This window comes from Lontra canadensis, unplaced genomic scaffold, assembly GCF_010015895.1.
Source record: "Lontra canadensis isolate GAN:19392208 unplaced genomic scaffold, GSC_riverotter_1.0 scaffold6, whole genome shotgun sequence".
Classification (NCBI taxonomy): Eukaryota; Metazoa; Chordata; class Mammalia; order Carnivora; family Mustelidae; genus Lontra; species Lontra canadensis.
In genome coordinates this window covers 35,489,740-35,512,891 of record NW_022631000.1, presented here as the reverse complement: position 1 = coordinate 35,512,891, position 23,152 = coordinate 35,489,740, and the positions used below count along the sequence as shown (strand labels likewise).

General features: G+C 39.8%; 2 protein-coding genes across 7 annotated transcripts in view; one reads left to right on the top strand and one right to left on the bottom strand.

Annotated features, from left to right (window-relative positions):
• VEPH1 (ventricular zone expressed PH domain containing 1) overlaps positions 1–23,152 on the top strand; it is a 246,357-nt gene that overhangs the window by 38,852 nt on the left and 184,353 nt on the right. For 5 of the 6 annotated variants that reach the window (XR_004382083.1, XM_032852594.1, XM_032852593.1 and 2 more), the window contains exon 4: positions 5,592–5,766. Coding sequence is in view for 5 of the 6 variants with exons in the window: in XM_032852594.1 (XP_032708485.1) it covers positions 5,592–5,766 (175 nt within the window). In the remaining variant the exon portion in view is untranslated. Of the gene's footprint in view, positions 1–5,591; positions 5,767–15,567; positions 15,648–23,152 lie in introns of those variants that run through there. The other variant, XM_032852597.1, reaches the window with a different exon arrangement.
• PTX3 (pentraxin 3) lies at positions 15,219–21,290 on the bottom strand. Its single transcript, XM_032852598.1, has 3 exons — positions 20,912–21,290; positions 20,057–20,458; positions 15,219–16,194 (listed from the first exon to the last, which is right to left on the bottom strand). Exons 1-3 carry the CDS (start codon positions 21,039–21,041, stop codon positions 15,581–15,583), a joined length of 1,146 nt encoding a protein of 381 aa, XP_032708489.1. The 5' UTR covers positions 21,042–21,290; the 3' UTR covers positions 15,219–15,580.

Here is a 23,152-nt window from a genome sequence, read left to right as displayed (position 1 = left end):
CTGCTAGGTCCATGGGACCTGTGTCTTTCTAGCCCAGGCCCTTGCTCATATCCCATTTCTGTTATCAGTGCCCATGGCTTCTTGATACATTAGAAATGGTCTAAATGCTAGTTAGAGATTGAAAGCTTTTGGTAGTAATTCCTTGGTGTTCAAACAAGCGATGTGCTCTTTGCTTAATGTTTTACTCCTCCTGTCATTTGAAAGATTTCCAGATGACCTATGTGAGAGGAAAATAGAAAAATTGAGTGTGTTGAAGTTTTGTTTTGCTTTTTAATAATGACATTATACTTTTATTTTATTTGACTTTTATTATTTATCTAGTTTTATTAGTTTCAGAGATTGAATTTAGTGATTCATCAGTTGCATATAACACCCAATGCTCATTATATCATATGCCCTCCTTAATGCCCATCATCCAGTTACCCCATCCCCACCCATTTCCTCCAACAACCCTCAGTTTGTTTCCTAGAGTTCACCTTCTCTTATGGTTTGCCTCCTTATTTTGATCTTATTTTTTTTCCTTCCCTTCCCCTATGTTCATCTGTTTTGTTTATTAAATTCCACATATGAGTGAAATCATATAATTGTCTCTCTCTGACTGACTTATTTCACTTAGTGTAATACCCTCCAGTTCCATTCATGTCATTGTAAATGGTAAAATTTCATCCTTTTTGATGGCTGAGTAATATTCGTGTGTGTGTGTGTGTGTGTGTGTGTGTGTACATACACACAACTTCTTCTTTATCCATTCATCTGTCAGTGGACATCTGGGCTCTTTCCATACTTTGGCAGTTGTGGACATTGCTGCCATAAATATCAGGGTGCATGTGCCCCTTCAAATCACTGTTTGTATCCTTTGGATAAATACCTGGTAGTGCAATTGCTGGGTCATAAGGTAGCTCTATTTTTAACTTTTTGAGGAACCTCCATACTGTTTTCCAAAGTGGCTGCACCAGTTTGCATTCCCACTAACACTGTAAGAATGTTCCCCTTTCTCTATATCCTCTCCAACACTAGTTGTTTTCCTCAGTTTCCTATTTTAGTCATTCTCATGGGTGCAAGGTGGTATCTCATTGTGGTTTTGATGTCTTCTTTGGAGAAATGTTTGTTCATGTCTTCTGCCCATTTCTTGACTGGATTTTTTGGGTGTTGAGTTTGTTAAGTTCTTTATAGATTTTGGATACTAGCCTTTATCTGACAAAACATATGCAAATATGTTCTCCCATTCAGTAGGTTGCCTTTTAGTTTTGTTAACTGTTTCCTTTGCTATGCAAAAGCTTTTTATCTCAATGAAGGCCCAATAGTTCATTTTTGCCTTTGTTTCCCTTGCCTTTGGAGGTGTGTCTAGCAAGAAGTTGCTGTGGCTGATGTCAAAGAGGTGGCTGCATGTGTTCTCCTCTAGGATTTTGATGGATTCTGTTCTCACGTCGAGGGCTTTCATCCATTTTGAGTTTATCTTTGTGGGTGGTGTAAGAAAATGGTCCAGTTTCCTTCTTCTGCATTTTTAAAAATATACTGTCATTATTAAAAAACAATGACATTACAGTTTTAAAAAATGTTACACATTTCACTTAGAATCACACTTCAAAGACTTTGATGGTTGCCTACTATTTTTCTCTAGAACATCTAGAGTTGTTGTAAGAAGAATATGATGGAATTGGTTAAGACAGCCTGTTCTTTCATGGTTGCTGGCAAACATTAACTCACCCCCAAGTTTTAAAAATATCAGTTGCTGCAAGTACTGATTTTCATTGGTCTTTCACAGTCTGTGTTCACAATTAGTAGGAACATGAGTCGTACTCCCCAATGCTGCCATCTGTGGTTTCTAAGCAAGTTACAGGTAAATGTGCTTAGAGATATATTCCTCTAATGGGAGATGTATTCCTCTAATGGGAGAGAGCTGCAAGTTGTCCTTGACTAAAGGCTCAGAGTAGATAAAGTAACCCTGGGCACAAAATTCTTTGTTGGAAAGCTCTGAGAAGAATTGTGTGATTGTGTTCCACTCTCAAAACCAGGGCTTTGATTAGCCATGACAGGGATAAAGACGTGTCATCTCAAAATTAAACTAGCAAAAATCTATGCATGATGAAAAGACTGGCTGTCTGTAGGGGCAACCTAAAAATTGTATAGGTGAGACTGAAGGGTTTGGGGAATATCTAAATGCTATAATTGAGGTAACTTAAGTACTACCTCAAGGGAGCAGGGCTAGAATAAAATTATAAAGAGAAATAGAACAAATCAATTGGCCTTGCTAAACAACACCACTTCCTAAACATACTGTGAAGAATATGTCAACAAAAAGGAGGATGCTCAGTGGGGGGTCATTATTATGGCACAGTTAGCACAATTACCCAGTACTGTTTTGTGTGTGTGTTTGGAGGCAGTGGGTAGAGACTGAATCTGATGGATAGGAAAGTTCCAGTCAGTCACTAGAGATGGGGATTTGGTTATGGGGTAGGATTGTTATTTGAGTCGGGTTTCACAGTGGCAGGATGACATAACCCTCAGGATCTCTCTCTGCTCTTATCTGATTTTGTGCCCATCAGTGAGCATTCTGGTTAGTAATCTGGTTCCTGATATCCTGATAATGTGAAAGAGTCTGACCTAGGAAAGACCCTCACTGTAGACGAGTAAACTCACATGCTGATTATGCACTGGGCTTTTGGAAATCCCTTGGTGTGAGTTAGCATCAGTGGATCCAAACAATTCTGTCTGGCCTGACTAAGCACACACTCAGACTTCTAAAGCTGAAAGGCAGGGAGCAGCCAGCCTCCCAGGGAGGCCTCACAGCTCATCACATCAGTAATGGCCCAGTCCAATCAGGCCCAATTAAATTCACCAGGAGAGGAAATACTCAAGATAAAGTCAAAGCCTGGTATCAGAGAAGTCTGGCTATAAGCCATGGTCCCAATAGTTAGACGCTGTGAGGAACTCTAAGAAGGGTAGGACAGAAACCTAGTGAGTGGAACGGCTACAGAAGTACAGGGTTTGTTACAAAGGGATAGGGTCAGAACTTGCAAGATGGCTGACTTAACTGTGCGATATCAGGTTAGGTTTTTGAATACTGACTTTCTCTGCTCAGGAGTCAAATTGACCTTTGAATCTGGAAAATGTGTGGAACTACAGAAATGGATTAAGGCTTTATAGGTCTGTTTTTGTTTCTAGGGACGAGGAGGGGAAAAACGCTTAAGCACAAAAGAGTTAATTGACTCACTTAGAAAAATTGGGGGCAAATATTGGCCTCAACACAGCCTAATGCATAGGGCACAAATGATGCCACCAGGACCTATTGTCTCTAAACATGTCTCTCAGATGCATATTGCCTTGTATCTAATACAGAGTCTCTCCTACTAAGGTCACAATCTGGCAGTAGCTACTCTTGGTCTTTCATGCTCAACACTTTGGATTGAGTAGAAGAGAGAATCTCTTTCACAGAGCCCTTTAATGACTCCTTAACTGTAATTGGGTAACTTTCCCATTCTTGAACCTATCATTTGGACAAATGAAATGTGATTCTCTGCTTGGTCAATGTCTGAGTTATTTGATGACTCCTGAAGCCAAATGTCCCCGTTAGAAAGAAGTATCATGGCTGAATGGATAAAGAAGATGTGGTATACACACACACACACACACACACACACACACACACACACACATATATACAGTGGAATACTATGCAGCCATCAAAAATGAAATCTTGCTGTTTGCACTGATATGGATGGAACTAGAGGGTATTATGCTTAGCGAAATAAGTCAGTCAGAGAAAGACAATTATCATATGATCTCACTGATAGGAGGAATTTGAGAAACAAGACAGAGGATCATAGGGGAAGGGAGGGAAAAAATGAAACAAGATGAAACCAGAGAGGGAGACAAACCATAAGAGACTCTTAATCTCAGGAAACAAACTGAGGTTGCTGGGGTTGTGGCACGGAGGGATAGGGTGGCTGGGTTATGGACATTGGGGAGGGTATGTGCTATGGTGAGTGCTGTGAATTGTGTAGGACTGATGAATCACAGACCTGTACCCCTGAAGCAATTAATACATTATGTGTTAATCCAAAAAAAAAAAAAAAGTATCATGACACCTTGGCCATAGACGTAGGAATTGGCTAACAGGTGTGTAACAACTCACCTGCCCAATCACCTAGTCCAGAAAATGGATGACATTGGAGGTTCAGACCCATACTCAGCCATTGCTAGCAGCAATATGAACAAAGTCATGGGAGCAAATGGGCCCCCCACCTCCGTGCCTCCCTTTCTGTTACATTATGTTCCTGATGACAGCTATCACAATAGATTTACATTTTCTTCATTGGTTACTCAGTTTCTCAGATGTTTATTGAACACTTGCCCCAAACCCAGAATTGTGGGTGGTATTGGAGTAATTCACAGCTGGAAAGATATAAGCACTTTTCACATGAATGGTTACAGAAAAATAACTGCCTTTTATTTCTAATATAATAATATGAAGTCAAACATAGTGTGCAGTGTGCATCCTTTGCCTAATAGGCTAAAGGATGGGGTTGATGGTCAGAATAGTTGATGGCAGTGAAGACAAATTCTTTAAAAAATATATATATTTATTTAATTATCAGAGAGAGAGAGCACAAGCAGAAGTAGTGGTAGGCAGAGGGAGAAGCAGGCTTCCCACTGAACAAGGAGCCTGACACAGGACTCAATTCCGGGACCATGAGATCATGACCTGAGCTGAAGGCAGACACTCAACCCACTGAGCCACCCAGGCATCCCTAACCATTCATTTCTAAGGAAATAATTTATATTTTTAACTATTCCCTAATTAGGTGATTAAATGTTGATGGCACTATTTTATATATAAGGATATTGATGGCCAATCATAAAGTAAATCAAAAAGAGAACTATTTTAGGAGTCAGCATTTCTTTAGTTTTTAGTGTTATGTTCATTCACTTTTTTCTTCTGAATCTCACTGGCTGAGTTTTTAAGATACAGTCAGAAGGCACCATGTTCAACATTCCTTAGGTTGTTAAATATAAATTTGAGGAGTTACTTTTGTCATCAATGATTCCTATCACCTTAAGGATCAATTCCAAATTCCTTGTCATGGAATGCCAGATCTTTCTAAATCATGCCCCTTTCACTTCTCCTGTCCCTGTGCTCACTTCCCTACCCCAGCCTTCCCACAGGTATCCCACTCCCACTGTGCAAAACTATTCACAGTTCCAGTGGTGCCTGCTCTCCGTCACCTCTTCTGTCCACCCCTTTCCTTGCCATCATGGAGGTGGCATCTCCTCTTCATCCACCAGGTCCAGCTAAGACCTCACTCCCTCCAGAAAGCTTTTTGACACCCTCCAGGACTGGGTTCTGTATTTCTCCTTTGTTCCCTCAGCATCCTTCACTTGCCTGTCCGTGCCCTCATCAGCCTATTTACTGCCTGTTTCCCTCCAAGTCTCCCCAGCAAGGGCAAGAATCCCCAGAGGCCCCTATATAATGAAAACAGGGTGGGGCCCGTGTTTTCACAGCTGCATTCTGGAGATTAGCTCAATAAATATTTTTTGGATGAATAAATAATGAACGACTTATTATTTGTTGCTTTCTTATGTTTCCTCAGAATTACAACCGGCCCCCCGTGATGGCATTAGCCATCCCCATCGCAGTGAAATTCCTCCACAGAAGCAACAAGGAACTATGCAGGAATATGTCCAACTACCTGTCCCTGGCTGCGATCACCAAGGCAGATCTCCTGGCTAATCACACAGATGTTATAGTTAAGAGCATACTCCAAGGTATGATACAATGGCTAAGCTTGGGGATGTTTTTTAGGAGTGGTTTTAAAGTATTTTCATGAACCATTTTAATGATTTGTGGAAAGGGGGCCCTAGAATATTAAGAGGTATGTTCGATTCTCTGCTTTGCCACTAGTTGGCTGGTGAACAGGGGTGAGGTTTCTTGGGCTAGGGAGATGAATTATTTGAACTCATAGAGCTGTAAGCTCTCTCTCTTCCAACTCTGCATCTGTCAGTTTGGAGAATGGTGTTTGCCATGCTTCTGGTCACCTTGTCCAGCTACTAATTATGGAGAACCTACCTGTCTGCACTGCGTGGAATGTGTCCCATTATTCTCAGTGGGAGGTGGAAAACCACTTCTGCCTTTGGTTTCCAAAAGCAAGGAATGTTAGATAAAACACAGAAGAGAACATGTGAAGACTTCTTAAACGTGAACAAGATTTGGGAATAATTTGTAATTGTGTTAGTTAAATTCTACTGTAAAAAATTCAAACCAGGACATCTCTGTTAATTGTTTTGCATTTGCATGAAAGAGAGCAAGTTAGTCCAATCAAAATATTCTCTTTGTCTTACTGGTTTTTTTTCCCCCTTTGGCTTCAGATCTATCAGAAACCATGTTTTTTTTCTTTTAATATTTTTTTATTTGGGGTCAGAGAACAGTATATGGTATTATGTGATATATGCCCAATGTCTCTAGTTCTCATTAACAAAAATGTATGAGGTCCATGAGTATCCTGGCCCACATTTTACTGCCACATACCCTAGGTGCTCAAGTTGAATGTCAACTCTCCCAGACCAAGTATTTCTTCTCCATGGGTGTCCCACAAATGCTCCCTTTCTGGGTATCCAGACTAGTCCACAAACCCATGCTGTTATCATCTCCATGCTTCTGGCACAGCTTATGGTGTCCACTTCCACCACCCAAAGCCCAGCAAACTCTATGGCTGCTACCCCTGAAGCTTCAGGATCCACCAGTCCTCAATAGACTAATTTCATGTGGCAGCCTGAGGCAGGATGGGGAAAGGGGAGGGGACATCTGTCTTTTTCCTTGGTGTTACACTTTGGTAACTTTGGGGTTGCTTAGCTCTCAATACCGACTTGTTCCCAAGTTTGCCGTAAAATGTAGCCTTCTGTTCTAAAATGTTCTCTCTCTTTCATGGGCTCACCTATCCAGATAAGAGTCAGGCTAGCAACAAATCAGGCACCCAGTTCTCAAAATGACTATGGCCCACCAAGGACTAAGGTTTTTTTCATTGTATCAGACATTCCCACATAAGAGTTCTTAGCACTGGCCTCTCCAGAACATCTGACGAGCCCCCCACCCTGTGGTCTACTGGATGCCCAGATATGTCTGAACCCCAGCCATGACAATGGAAATTCATCACTCTACCTGTGTTCCCCTCTAAAGATCTGTCATTGATATTACTAGTCAGTATGATTCATTTCCCATTTTCTTTGGCTACAGGATTGAAATGCTAATTTAATTTTTAATCATGATACTAAATTTTCTAAAAGTCCAGAAAAGCAGTTACACTTTTTTCACCATCTTGGCTACGTATTTGGAACAGATTTTACATGATATTACAAACATGTATATACACCACACATTTTAAAACCTTGATAGTTAGACTTGTAACTAACAGATTTATTGGGGAAAAAAAAAAACAGAAAAATGAATTGTTTCTTTGCAGCTGCCAACAACTTACTCATGTATTTGTTTCTTTTTTCTTTTTTTGAAATGCACTTTCAATGACCAAGAAATCTTTTGAAACACAAAATTCACTTTCTGAATTCACTGCAAGCATTTGAAATAAACAGATGATTTGGTTTATTTGATCTGGCACTATAAAAATTATCCTAAAAGAAATGATAATTTGACTAAAAGAAGTTGTGACTACATATTTTAGGGCTTAGATTTTTAAGACTAATGTGTCTGTAAAACTCTGCAATGGTTCACATGAGGCCGTCAAACTTAGACCGGCAAAGTAGAGGGGATCTTACTCTCTCTCAGTAAATTTTCTGCTCTGCAAATCTGTCATATAGTCCCTGAAATTAGCTTTAGAAGCCATCATTAGGATTTATTTTTTTTTACCTATAGTTTTCTCCCCTTTAGGTCTTCCTCCTTAACTTATATTACTTTAATCTGCATTCTCCCATTTTTCTATTTCTATAGAAAATGCTGAAGTGTTACAATTTCTTGATTTGATATATTTTTTTTATAAGACTAGAATTTAAAAATTATAGAATCTTATGTTGGGACTTTAAACATGGTTTAACTGACGTACCCAAGCAATACTTGAATCCCCACCAAATGGTCATCTTCTCAATGATAACAATAATTATAATAACAATTATAACTACAATGGCTAAAATTTATTTCATGCTTTTATGTCAAATACTATATTAAGCACTTTATATGGATTATAGGATTATATCATTTAATCCCCAGAAGAATTGCCCAACAAAAGTCCTATTATTATCCCATGTTACCAATTAATAGTATTTTAAGTAATAGAAACCCCAGGTAAAAATAACTTGATGATGATGACAATGATGGTGATAATGAAGTTGAGGAAGAAAAGAAAAAAGTGGGGGGGTAGAGGGGAAGAAGAAAAGGAATGAAGGGGAAAGAGGAGGGGAAGGAAGAACTTCTCATCAAAATACAAGACTGATAAGTGCATAAGTGTATCAGACTTTCCACATGGCTTGGTTCAGGGCTCAATGGCAGTCCCAAAAGTCATTACTCAGCTCTGCTTCCTTTGGATTGGATTTTCATGCTCTATATTATGGCCCTCTGCAGCTTCCAACTCACATCATCATGAATACCAATTAAGCAAAAGAAACTCCATATTCAGTCTCATCTCTGTTTGACCTGACATGTGTCACATGCCCATTTCTGAGCCAATCCATCATTATTGTCAGGGAATACAGTATTTCAGGTGACCAGGCTTGGGTAATGAACCACCGTCAAAGCAGAAAATTGGGGCAACTGCAGTACCACATGAATGGGGTGCAGATCACCTTGGACCAAATCCAGGGCTGTTGCCAGCAATGGCTAAAATGAATGCTGGGTACCAACAAACAGCTTTATGTATTTACTTTTCTCCTTTTATACTTTCTTTGTTAGAGAGTCAACCCACTACTTTGGCATAACGAGACATTACTGGATAATGATTCTTCCAACTCAGTGTATCTGCAGTTCTTCCCAGTTCTTCTTGGCATCCGTAAATTTTATGAATAGAACCACTATATGAATAGAACCACTCTCCCTTCATTTTAAAACACTAATGAAAAAGTAGATCAGATGGGGCCAGGCAAGACTTGTGGTATGCCAGTGGTGACTGTTCCCTATGCTTGGTTGATATTACTCCTCTGGTTTTATTTTTCATTTGTTTTATACTGGTCTATCTCTGATTCAAAATGAAATGCCTCCTTTATGCTTGTAAGTCAATCATGGGGGGCTGTCAAATGAGCTTATATATCTCTCCTTGAAGGCAAATATTTCAATAATTCCAAGCCAATTTTTACTACTTTTCATTATTAGTAATTGTATGTAAGTGATAATATTGACTTTTACATTAAATGTAAATAGAAATTGATTTTATTTAAATTGCTTAGACTCCATTTGTCTGTTTTATATTCTCCAATTCTCCCAGTGAGAAAGAAACTGTGAAAGGTCCTTCCATTTGGAGAAAAGATCAAAGGCATGAGCAATATTGTCTTGGTGCATACTCGAGAGCTAAGGGGTTAGAAAACCTGAATATGCCTATAACAAATAAGACAATTATATCAGCATTTTTAAATCATCCCCAATTTTATAGAGCAATTAGAACAAACATGTAAATAATAATTACAGGCTTGATTAAACTTTTTCAGATAATTAAAAAACATTCTCCAACTAATTCTGTGAGGCTAGTATACATGTGATATCAAAACAAGAACAAGACTACATAAGAAAGGAAAATCAGGCCCATCTTAATTATGAATGTAGATGCATAAATCACAAATCAAAATGACTCCAGCAATGCTTAAGGAAGATAAGAGTTTACATTTCTGACTGCTTTCTGTGTGCCATTTTCTGGTCTTTTAAGTCAGGTAATTCTCCCAATAACTTATGAGGGAAGAACTATTGTTATCCTCATTTTATAAAATTCATAATGATTCAGTTGAGTTTATCCTAGGAATGCCAGCATGTCTTAATATTCAAAATGTAATTCCCCCCAGTAACAGACTAACAGGTCAAAAAGTCATCTGATCATTAAGAGCAGCCCATAAATTCAGTACCCATGCATGGAAAAAAAGTTTTTTGATGGGGTGCCTGGGTGGTGCAGTCAGTTAAGCATCTGCCTTTGGCTCAGGTCATGATCCTGGGGCCCTGGGATCAAGCCCACCTGGGGCTTCCTACTCAGTGGGGAGTTCTGCTTCTTCCTCTCTCTCTGCCCCTCTCCCTGCTTATGTGCACATGTTCTGTCTCTCTCTCAAATAAATAAAATCTTTAAAAAGAAAAGAGCTTTTTGAAAACTAGGAATTTTGAAGAACTTCTAGAAACTGATTAAGGGGATATTATGTATGTATATATGTATGTCTATAATAGTATATATAAGTAAAAGAATTATACACACACACACACACACACACACACACTTATATACCTATATGCATAGGTATATCCACTTCTTTTGTAAAATTCAAAGTCTGTTCATGACAAAAAAAAAAAAAGAAATGTCTCCACAAACTAGCAGTAGAAGAGGAGCATGCTTAATCTAATAAAGTATAATCTACAAAAACCTACAACTAGAATCATACTTAATGGGAAATATTAAATTCTTCCCCTTGAATTAAAAAATAAGACAAGGATATCACTTAGGTAATATATTTGTTTTCCACTTAAATAATATCAGAAGTAATTTAATATTTTGTGACATCACCACCTTTTCAGAGTGGGAGTCATTTTTCAGTATTCCTGGATAATTCTCCAGACTTGTTCTTTGCCATGTAGATGCATTGTAAAACCTGCCCAGTGTCGGCATATAAAAGCAGGACCAGTGCTTAATGCAACATAATTTAGCGTGTGTTTTACCCAGAAAGCTGGCAGTTTTATTGGAGAGCCTGAAAGTGCGGGTATCTCTAACTGTAAGGGATTATTTGAGGACTTACAGGGAAACCCTTTCCAAATTTTGATTTGGAACTCTGTGATGCAATGCACATCACTCCTATCAAAACCAAAAGTCTCTTCCCCTGCATTTCTGAATCAGTGGTCATAATAAGGAAACAAGCCTCTCCGTCAGTATGCCTTTTATATGGTCCTCTGGCACAGATCACAAGATGACCTCAAATGATTGGAAACTTAAGTATAAAGTCTTTGGAAACAAAATGTAATATTGTCTCAGCAAGAGTCCAAATTCCTTCTGACTTACTGGCAAAAGTCTAGAAGAGACTGTCTAGTTAATTATGATAAATTCGCCTCATTTCTTTCTCTATGTGAGACAAAATTCAAACCACTGATGGGTGAGCTGTCTCAGAAAATAGAGATAGAAAATTAACCTCTCCTTTATTATGGTAATAATAATACGTACCACATAGGGTGAGGTGAGGCTTAAGTGGATAAAGCAGTTATGCTTTGCACAATGCTGGGCACCTAGTTCATCAATGGTTATGATGTTTCTTATCATCATCATTATCATAATCAACATCGTTGTCATTGTCATCCCAAATTGAGCATCCGCCATGTACCAGGTCCATATTACAATATTAAAGGCAGAACCAAATTCATCTGTGGAGTTTTATACTCCCTGGGAACATACATAGCCATTAAAAATTCATGATACGATTATTCTTAAGGAACAAAGTTTTAAGTTCACCGTATTGCAGGTTGTTGAGAAAGAATTTATTAATCCAATTTCTAGGAAACAGACTACAAAGCAATCTTGTTAAGAATATTCAAACTGAATAATAATACACATAGGGAAATATTAAAAATAATGCTCTAAAAAGCCAACCCAAATGTGGATCAAGAAAGACATATCTTGAAACAGAAGAGGACCTCTTCTGAATTGTTAACGAAGTCTGGGATAGTTGCACTCTGGAGTTTGCACCTTCTTGACTCCACCAGCAGATGTTGCTGTGAAGTAAAAGAAGGCCTGCACAGAGAGGAGCATCCCGGGGCAGACCGGCTGAGAATGACTTACCCACAATATAAGGGAATCTTTATATTCGCTTATTTGTTATTTTTGCATGCTTGCTCCTTTTTTCTTTAATGCACTGGGCACAATTTGGAAAAACTTCTTTTTTAAAGACAATTTTTATTTCAAATATTATTTTATGGTTCAGAAAGTACACTTAGATGTATTATCAGTTTTTGTCATTTTCATAAAATCCTTCAGCAAGGGAAGGCAAGTCCTGTTATCCCTAATTTCTTGGCTAATGTGAGACCCATAAAGACTAGTTGGCAGGCCCAGCTTCTTCTATTTGGTAGGTATTTGTGTTCTAGGAATCGAATGGTGAATTTCTGAGCCTAAGACCAGCACACTTTCTTCCACAGTCTGGATTTATAACTGAATGCAAGCATCAGTAATCTCAGTTTTCCAGTTCATTAAATCTATGAATATAGATGTGAATGTTTATAATTACTTTGACCAAGATTTTTAACTTTTTGAGTGCTATTAAGTGGCTAGAAGAGAGTTCTGGAAACATTTGGCCTTAGTAAATTTCTCAAAGAAGAGCTTCCTAATATAAAATTTAATTAAAAAAGTAAAAATCAATGATGATTTCTTCTGTTTGAAAATATAATTGTTCAAGTGAAGTTAACTAAATAATTATAAATACCAAACTTTAAATTCTATAATATATACTTAGGAGTAAAATGTTCTGAATATATTTTAAAGGAATTAACATTTCACTAAAAGCCAATTTACATTGTAATAGACAAGGAAAATATATTAACTCTATTTTGTTCATATATTCATATATTCATATATTCATACCTCTGCAAAAATATTGCTCTGTTGACATACAGATGTACATACTAGAGTGACAAAGTGACAAACTGTCACAATTTGCCAAGAACTGAAGGGTTTTCTGGGACACAGGAACTTCAGTGCTAAAGCTGGGACAATAGCAGGCAAGCCAGAACAGCTGGTCACTTTAGCACACACATACCTAATATTTTGTATTTTATATATATAATGCATTTTTTCCTCCTAATAACTTGAGTCATCTGACACAATTATAATGCCAAGATATAGTGATGCCCTTAATAACCATTCTGGTGAATAAAACTCTTAGCCAATGTGACTAAACCAGAATACTGATTTTTTTTTTAAGAAAATTTATCTTCAGTTTTACACATTTCTTACTTCTTCCTTTTGCTCACACTATGTATTCTGAAACTCAATAAATCGTATTAGAAAAAAAAAAAAAAAAGCCAGAGAGCCAACTTCTGGAGAATTTGGGAAATACACTTTCTGAGTGTAGTCTACGAATGTTTTGAGGAAATAAAGTGTGCATGGTCTTTTCGATTTTTTTAAAAAAATTGTCCTCTTGGATCAGATGAGGTGGTCAAACAGCAGTGGATTTAAAATGACAGAAGTATGGTTTTCTTCATGTTAGAGAAGTGCAGGAACAGGCAGCCCAGGACTGGCAACATCTTCACAACACGGGAGAGTCAAGCTTCTTCTGTATTGCTGCACCGAATTTCGTGATCTCAGGTGGTTGCTGAAACTCCTGCCATCACAACCATATTCCAGTCAAGTGGAAGGGAAAGGGAATCATGTTCAGTATTTCAACATCAGCCAGCAATTAGTCATCTGGCCACACACAGCTGCAACTGATGCTGGAAAATCTAGACTTTGCTCTGAGTGGGCATAACAACCACTGAAACCAGAATTCTCCTCCTTTGGAAAAGAGGGAAAATAGGTATGAGGAAACAATCAGAAGTCCCTTGAAACACTTATCTGGATTTACTGCTGTAGCAGATGAAATTTCTACTTTAGTAACCCAAGAATTCCTTTTCTTCGACTGGCTTCTTCTTTACCCTAAATGAGTAATTCCCATAGAAAAATTAAAAAGGCCCTTATGTTTAACTCTGTCAGCTTATGAGTTTGCATGTATTTTGGCCTGCATCATATTGGATCTTTTGAACAAATCTAATTTGTGCTGAGATGGAGAAATTGAAATCATGCCTAACTCTCAGCTTACATTGGGTCCAGTGTTTCACATTCCACTTAAGCAATCAAGTCATAGAGATAAAGGCTAAACAAGGACTTACCTATGGCCCTTCAAGGACAACCTTGAATCATGTAATCTCCATGGGCCTGTGACTGGCCTATGACCTCATAACTGTGAACAGTCTTTTTAGAGATCAATCATCCTGATTTTGTGGACCTCACAAATGGGATCGAGCTCTACTGATGTCATGAACATCCTCAAAGATTTCTAGATTCATGACATTTTATTGCTAAAGGCACTGAGAGACCAAGTTGCTTCTTTACTGAGAAGACCCAGGGGAGTTAAGTAACTTGTCTAAGGATACTCAACTAGCTAGTTATAAAATGTGGTTTGATAACTGCTCCTGGACTTGTTCTCCAAACCTCACAAACCAGAGATGATCTGGCCCTATTGTTAGGCAGACTCATCATCAGTGTGGCTCTACCACATTTGCTGCTGACATTCAGAAGCAGCGGTCTTCTATTACCCCTGTCTAGCCTTAACAGGAGAGAACTGTAGTGTGGTTGAGAGGTACTTCCCCATCTCTAGGCTGAAGGACCTTGACTGGTCTCTCCTTCAGGCACGAGTAAGAGAATGGGTATTTTTTGAGGGCAGGAGTCGTTTTTCCAAATTCTTAGATCTTCCCAGGAACAATCCCGGTCATGTATATTTGGGGAACTCTGATATTTTGTTTCTGTGTTACATATGACAGAATGTTGCATATGGTTATAGAAACATCAAATTGGGACCTACAGATCAATATCTCCTCAATTCCTTGATTTCTCAGTTGATAAAACTAAAACCCAGAGAGATGAATTGACTTAGCCAAGATCAGATTTCTTGCTCATGATTTATAGGAAGCCAAAGCTTAAATCAACTCTACAGTTTGTTTCTAACAATATTATTACTATTTACACAATAGATTAGTATCTGAAAACTAGTTCCTACTTTAAGAGTATAGTTTTGCTCCAAAGCATCTTTTAAATTTATAATTAGATGACACGGAGTAGTTTTATAAAATATTTTATTTACAGTAGAGTTTTACAAAAATAGTCTTAATAAAATTAATACAAAACCATTTTACAATATAACTTATATAACTATCTTCTCAAAAAAGAGACATTTGATTATAACACATAAACTACATTTGCATTTGTTAAGTCACATTGTAGTATAAATATGTTTTTATCATTTTTTTAATAAGGTACATACCAAGAACAATGAACAATGGACAGCAAATGTTATTTTTTCTCCCGATGTAAAAGTTATCTCTGGCCAAAACAAAATTAACCAGAGAAAAGTAAAACAATTGTCCTTCTTTTCAACAATACAGTCCTTTTAATTATTTGAGAGTTTATCTGACAAAGACACAGCATTAATCTCAAAGCACCATGGCATAAAATCTAGTAACAGTATCCCCAAAAGCATTCTCCAATGTCTTCAACTGTTTATTCAGTATTTTGCCAAGATAAATAAAGATTGATCTCAACTCTCCCCTTCATTAGTCTAAAGTGTTCTTAATATGCACTGAGGTTTTTAGACCGTCCCAACTAGCATATGTTTAAAATGTGAGTTTCTCTCTTTGGCTTCAAGTAGAGTTTCACAACACTTACGAGACATACTGAGCACCTCCATGTGGCTGAATCTCTGTGACTCCCCACCCAACAACATTTCCCCGGATGTGACAAGACTCTGCTCCGCTGGTCTCTCTTATCTCTTCATTGCTGAGAACACGGTTCCAGATATTGAAGCCTGTGAGTCTTCCAGAAAAGGCCAGTGTTTCATCAAAGCCACCACCCACACAGCAGCCGTTCTTTTCTTGGCCAATTTGCAGGATTCCTCCCTCAGGAACAATGTGACCTGTGGCCATCTTGACTGTGGTAGCCATCAGCTCACCATTTACCCACAAGGATGTGCTCCCTTTCTCAGAATTCCAGGTGCTACACAGATGGGTCCACTTTCCCAGGGAAATCACAGTATTAGCAATCAGTGTGTTCTCCTCTCCACCCACCACAAACACTATGGACTGATAGCTGAGGTACAGCTGGATCTCATATGGGTTTCTCTTTGTGCCATAGGAAAACAGGATGGTTTTGTTTAATACATCTGTGGCTTTGACCCAAATGCAGGCACTAAAGGACTCAAGCTTCATTGGTGTCACTGGATGCACGCTTCCAAAAATCTTCTTGGAACGCATTGGGAATAAAATTGCTGTTTCACAACCTAGAGGAGCAGGAAAGTAAGAAGAATATGAGAGAAAATATAAATTCATTCAGAAATGATTCCGACATTTAGGTATTTTAGCACAGGCACTTTAACGACCACAACTGAAAATGATATGCTGTATCCCGTTATGACTTGAGGAGCTTCAAGAGTGATCTTGGTAGAGCAAAGAAAACAGGAATAAAGAAAGTCAATTGTCCTACTCAATGAAGCATCTAAGTGGAGAAGGCATGCAGGGTAGCCAGATTGTCCAAATTCAGAAAATAATGGAAACCATTTCCCCTAGCTTATTTTCTGCTAGACTTTATTTATTTATAATAATAAAATCTAAAATATTTTATTTATTTATTTGACAGAGATCACAAGTAGGCAGAGAGAGAAAGAGAGAAGGAAGCAGGCTCCCTGCTGAGCAGAGAGCCCAATGTGGGGCTCGATTCAGGACTCTGGGATCATGACCCAAGCTGAAGGCAGAGGCTTTAACCCACTGAGCCACCCAGGCGCCCCTACTTTTTTTTTTTTTTAATAAAGATATTGGGTCATTACGCGTTAACTTCAAACAATGATGCTGTAATTTCCAAGAACTTAGAGCCAGACCTGTTTCCCTCTTCTTGACTTCACCAAACTTCCGGAATAAAACAAACCTATGAAAGTCAATGGACCTAGCTCACCCCATTTACCCACTGGCAACATACATTTTTAAATGAAACTCTAGGACTGTCAATTGCAGAAATTTTAATACTCTGTATGTTCCAGATACTTGTAACTTGCAAAGTTTGTAGAAACCTACCTTTGAAAGGCGACAATGTATAACAATTATGACTCACTCTTACTGGGCACTCACCATGTACCAGATACTGTTCTCATCACTCTGAATGTTTTAATCCTACTTATCAATCCTAAGAGATAGTCTTAATATTCCCTTTCTACAGATGAGAGCACTAAGGCATAGAGCACTAAGTAACTTGGTTCTGCTTACTAGCTGGTAAGTGGTAAAACTAGGGGTTTGAACTTGGGCACTGTGGTTGCAGAAGCCACACCCTGAAACTAACACACTGCATTGCTTCTTAATGGGAAAAGAACCCCTTGATTTGGTTAGGAGAGATGGAATTCAGTTTGTTTTACTATTCTTAAAAACTCTTATTTTGTCCACATGCTTATAAATACTATTTAGGCAGCAATAGAAAAAACCTTTAAGGAAGAGTGAACTCTTCCAAGGGGCCTGGTGGAGAACATATTTCTGTTGAAGAGCACTTAGAAGGAGATGCTCAGACACCGCGATGGGAGAATAGTAAAGTCCAGGTCACATGCTTGGTCAAGGAGCTAGAGATGCCCAAGTGAAGACCTTCTAGGTGTCTCTGGGAAATGTGCTAAAACCTTTCGTAGATGAGCTCTGCTTTGTGATAACTTCATGTGAATAAGAGATCAGAAAAAGAACTTAAAAAAAAATCTAAATGAAGGCTAGGCATTCACTTCATAACAAACTAAAGATTTATCATAAAATAGTTCTGATAAGCAAGTTCCAGATCCTCAAAGACCAACTGGTAAACATACAGAACTTGAAGACCCCAAACATCCATGCAAACGGTGTTAAACTAAGTTAAATGCCTGCAAGTGATTGAGGGCGAGGCTCTGTCCTAAAAAATTAAACAGATGTGTACCTACCAACAGTCGAAGAAATACTGAGATTCAGAAAATCGTATAAAAGTTACTACAATACTAAAGCACAAATTGGTCCTGTCACATTTTGGTATTTACTTTTTCATTGAATAATTTGAATTTTTGAAGACTTTTAAGATTCATTCTTAATGAGGCTTTCTTGTTTCAAATGAAATTGGTAGATATATTGTTTTTCCCCTAGCTGTGTTAATTAAATTAAACAAAGATTGTGGAACAAAAGATCACCATATGCATGACCATTTGAGATATACTCTGTAATGTCCCAGTAAAGTAGTGTTCAGGAGGGGGCCTACTGCAGTTCAATTAACTGATTTCCTGTTTAAATAAACCCAGGCAGTCAAGATTGCATTCCAAAGCATTCCTTGATTGCCTCTGAGAGACCCAGCTTTCCCTGCAGGCTCCACTGGCTACAGCTACGTGAGTTCATGGAGTGGAATTTCATGCTCACAGTTTTTTTGTGGCTTTTTTGGTGGGGACCAGTGATTGAGCCTCTTGATATCTCTTCAAAATGTCAGAAACTCTCTGACATGAAAAGACATGAAATGGCTTTTAACTAATAGGTTTTTCTGATTACATTATCAAAGACCAAACAAAATTAAAACCAGGTTCTTAGGAGGCCGACAACAGAATAATTAGGAATCCCTTAGGAACCAAGCTGGCAGGAAACCAAAAAGGAGAAATCAAACCATGTGGGTAAAAATACTATTAGATATAATAAGAAATTAACATGTCAGAACTCAGAAATACATCCCTCTCTGCGCTAACTAGTATACAGAGGTGAGAGTGAAAATTAGCATTAATTCTTCAGTTTGGGGGATACACTGTATGCACAAACATTTCTCATAGTTTGCCAAAGACAAGAAATTTCACCCATTAAAATAGCCACAGAATTATAATTTGCCTCTGTCACTTATACTGAAGATCTATTGTATATTTGATTTTATGCTTTTTCGGTCTCTGAACCCGTACTGAATAGTCAAGAAAATATGCTCAGCACTGATAAACAGTCCGCAAATATTTAGGAAAGACTGTTACTCTGCTATGGTTTCTGTAATTTTAAATGAAACATGCTGTCACACATGCTTACAATTCTTCTTCCTACCCTAACAGACGAGTTGCTTTATTGTAAATATAAAGAGGGATGGCACTGTTTGTAATTGTTTTCTGTTCATGAGAGTCTCAGGAACAGTGTAAGTTATATTTTCTAACCAAGTCACTGATTTTCTAATATAACCCACAAAAGATTTTTTTGCACTACTACCTCTTAGAAATTTTGACTTCTAAAGGAGGGTTATTTGGCTCCAAATCGTCTCATTTCGTTTAACAATCTTCCAGATGTACTATTCAAATGTATTATTTCAAAAGTATTATTTCAGGCCCATGTGTGTTTGGAGATTCATTCATATTACAGGGGAGTTCAACAAGTTGTATCCGGTTTGAACCGCCTCTCTCCTGTTTGGTCCTGACCCCCTAAAGCCCTGGGGAGGAGGGTTACCCATTTGCTCCTCCAGCAGACTGTGGATCCCGCCCAGTCCAAACCTCACATACTCAGCCCTCCCCTCTAGCGGGCTAATTCCACAGACCTCGGGGCCTGGGGGACCCCTCAGGAATTACACTAATCCTTCAGGAGATGGGGTTCAGTCTCAAGTCTCTTGCCGGAACGAGCGGGGAGGAGGGGCCGGCCCAGGGATCGGAAAGTGTAGATAAAAGAATTAGGCTGGGCCCTGAAATAGCGCGGGGAACTAGAACTCCGCTAAAGAGAGAGACAGGCTAAAATTAGAAGAAGTGGAAATCCCAAACGGAGGGAAGCCGGACAGCTAGAGAGGTCACGGTTAAAACCGGCCAATAGAGCTCCTGCACCGCCCGGTCCGATCGGGTGTCAGGGGTCCCTGACGTCTATTTCGAGACTGTGATGTCTATGTCCATAGCTCTCTTCTCGGTTCCCGGGGGCTGGAGAATACTTTTTAAAGCCAGTTTTCGCGCCTTGTACGGTGTTTGTGAGGCCTGTGAGCGTGCATGGAGAAACAGAGGTGTGTGTGTGTCCCCATTGAAGCTGCCCCTAGAGGACCGCCACCAGGCTTCCCGCCACGCGCGTTCCGAGGACAAAGACGCAGGGTGTTTGGGGGCTGTGGGGAGGGGCGGGAGGCGAGGAGGCAGCGGGAGCCACTCCGCCCCGCGTCCTTACCTGCTGGCAGCCAGCGCCCGGCTGCCCATCCTTGCACAGCGCGGAGGTCGGCTCGCGTCCGCCGCAGCTCCTCGAGCACGGCGCCCAGGGCGCGCCCCGCCTCCTCCGGGCGCGGCGTCCCCGCGCTCTCCAAGCGCGCCAGCCTGCGGCCCGCCTCGCGGCTCGCCTGCAGCAGCTCGTCCAGCGCCCGGGACAGCCGGGCCTCCGCGGGGGCCGGCGGCGCGCACGGTCTCCCCAGGCTGCCGGCCAGGCGGCCCAGCTCTGCCCGCAGCCTCTGCAGCTCGCCCCGGAGGACGTCGTCGGTGGCCTGCAACAGCATGCCCTCTCTCATCTGCGAGTCCTCCAGCATGATGAAGAGCTTGTCCCACTCGGTGTGCTCCCGACGGCAGTCACACGGCGTGGCTAGAGCGAGGGACACACACGTTACGGAGCCGCCCAGGCCTTTCTCGGGTGCGCTTTGTACAAAGGTGACCTCCCTCGGTGGTCCCAAGTTCCTGCCTAGCCCCACAACCCCCTTCCCTTTAAGGACACCTCGGAAAAAACAGCGTGTGAGTATCTCGACAGCGACAGGGACCATTCACGCAGGTATATATTAAGTGGAACTCTGTGAAATTGCCGTTCGTGCGGCTCAAAACAGGCAAATATCGGCGATTTCATGCGGTTCAAGCCGTTATGTATCTGTGACAGAAATAACTTTTTGAAATCTCCCCCTTTCCTATAGTGCTTCTTTCTTTTGCAAAACAAGCTATAATTTTTAGCACATTTCCTTGGCTACAAAGTATATGTATACTATTTAGAGCCAAAGAGGTGGGTATGTAGTTAGGGTTAGCAGAGAAACAGTTAAAGAGAACTTACGGTCCTCAGTGGGATGGAGTCCATTGTCTATTTCGTTGTCCAAATTCACATACATGAGTTCATAATCATCCGAGGTCTCCGCCAACGCCGCAAACCAGAGAGCGCAGAACAGGATCACAGGGAGATGCATTGCTGGAGAGAGACACAAAGTTCTTTCTTCGGCCACTTCCCACAGCTGGCCCGAGGGGACGAGGCGAGAAGCTCTCAAGTGAGCGGTGTTGCTGGAGCAGAGGAGAGTGAGAGTGAAAGGCAGGAGCCCAGAGCCCTTAATAAATGCTGGGGGAAGCCTGAATGGAGATGAATGAGTAATGCCGGTGGCACCGCGGTAACGGGAGTTCCCCTGAATTTGGAGGGGAGGGGGCCTGGTGGGAGGGCGAGGGAAACGTGGACGTTGCACAATCATAGACCGCAAAGGTTTACACTGCCGTCAGATTAACTGGAGGAGGGTCAGAGGGGAAAGAGGTGGGGAAACTGGGCTAAGACTGTACCCCCGAGGATTAGCTGTTGTAACTTGAATTGGTAGCACTAAGGGATGAAAGGGAAGGGAGGGGAGGTAGGGGGAGAAATAAGTCAGCAGGCACAGAGGCATGAAAGCAAGATCATCATTTCAGCATTTTGTGTGGTGCCTTTACAGTTTTACAGCCTTTTATGTATAGAAAACTTTCCCCAGTTTTCTTTTGTACACAGTTGATAGGTCTAAGTTGTGAAAGTTACTCCCCTGATTCCAAGATAAACCAACTTAGAGTAAGATTTCTGATTGCTCTAGAAGCCACGTCCATTCCTAGTTATTCCATCTTTAATCCTTCTGGAGTTGCAACTCTACTTTTATAAACATATATATAAAATGAGAGACAACAAAGCAAAACTGGTGAATCTAAAGTAAGAGCGAGCTAGGGGAGAGGAAGAAGCTGATTTTAGGAATATTTCTTTTTGTAAACTGGTGTTATGTAGAAATTGTATTATTTCACTAGGCTTAGAGTTAAAGATCACGTTTTTAAAATAAATTTAGGGATTTCTGCGTCCTTCAAAATAATAAGCTGAAAACTCTCCTGCAAAAAAACACCTAAAAATGCATACGTTATAATGATAACCTTAAATGTCCAAATGAACTACCAATAAAGTAAGGAAAGTATCCAGGGCCCAATGATAGAGAGGGGAACCAAAACCAAACTTCTAAGCCTGAGAGCTGATGCCAGGACTCCTTGGAGGGACATAGAGGGAAATAAGGGTTATCAGTTCTGTAACAACTAAGTGTTAATGACCATGTGGGAACAAAGCTTAGGCCAGAGTGGGAGTTGGAATTGAGAATCTCACCTAAAGCCAGACCCTCAGAGAGTTACATATTGGATTTCAGTGGATATAGCCCTACCCTCTATCCTAACACAAATAAGTGGGAAGTCAGCATGTCTTTGACTGAACTCTGCAGGGTCCCTAGTAGTTTGTGGCATGGGTCTGCCCTCACACATGTTCAAGATTCAAATGTATATTATCTACCACAGTAAAAACAAATTCACAATAAAAATATTTAAACATATGAGGAAACAACCCACCACAAATGAGAATCAGCAGATACAGAAAAAGGATTAGGTACCCCTCTCCTGAGAACTTCATTTACTTAAAATATCAGGTAGGAATTAGAAAATGAGTGTGTTTAAAATTGTAAAATTCCAACACAAGGAGTTGGAAACACGAATAAAGAAAAAAGACATTGTCAAAAGAAAAAGATGAGGCAGATTTTTAAATTCTTTTTACTTTTTTAAAGATTTTATTTATTTGAGAGAGAGAATAAGCATGAGCAGGGGGAGAGGGAAAGGGCAGAAAGAAGGGGAGAAACAGATTCCCCACAAAGCAAGGATCCAGACATGGAGCTCAATCCCAGGACTCTGAGCTGAAGGCAGTTTAACCAACTGATCCAACCAGGTCTCCCTAGGCAGATTTTTTTTTTTTTTTAAAGAACCATATGTAACTTCTACAAATAAAAAAATAATTAAAAAATTTAAAACCTCAAGGAATGGATTAAATGGCAAATAGGCAAAGCTGAAGAGAATATTAAAGAACTGGAAGAAGGATCTGAGAAAATCATCCAAAATGTACTCTTTAATTTCAGTAACCTCAAGTCCTTTCATTGCTCAGGAAGATGATAGAGAAATTAATTTTGCTTTGTTAGTTCTGGAATGTTTATCTTTTTGAAGACAGCCATGAAAACCAAAAGGAAATAGAATGTTCCTTTTGAACATTCTT

What these genes read in the sequence shown, in the direction of transcription:
- PTX3 (XM_032852598.1), bottom strand. Translation starts at nt 21,041, where the DNA reads ATGCATCTCCCTGTGATCCTGTTCTGCGCTCTCTGGTTTGCGGCGTTG. An exon ending in ACTCCATCCCACTGAGGACC is followed by an intron (nt 20,459 to 20,911) that starts GTAAGTTCTCTT and finishes CCCTCGCTCTAG; the next exon opens with CCACGCCGTGTGACTGCCGT. An exon ending in CGGGCGCTGGCTGCCAGCAG is followed by an intron (nt 16,195 to 20,056) that starts GTAAGGACGCGG and finishes CTGCTCCTCTAG; the next exon opens with GTTGTGAAACAGCAATTTTA.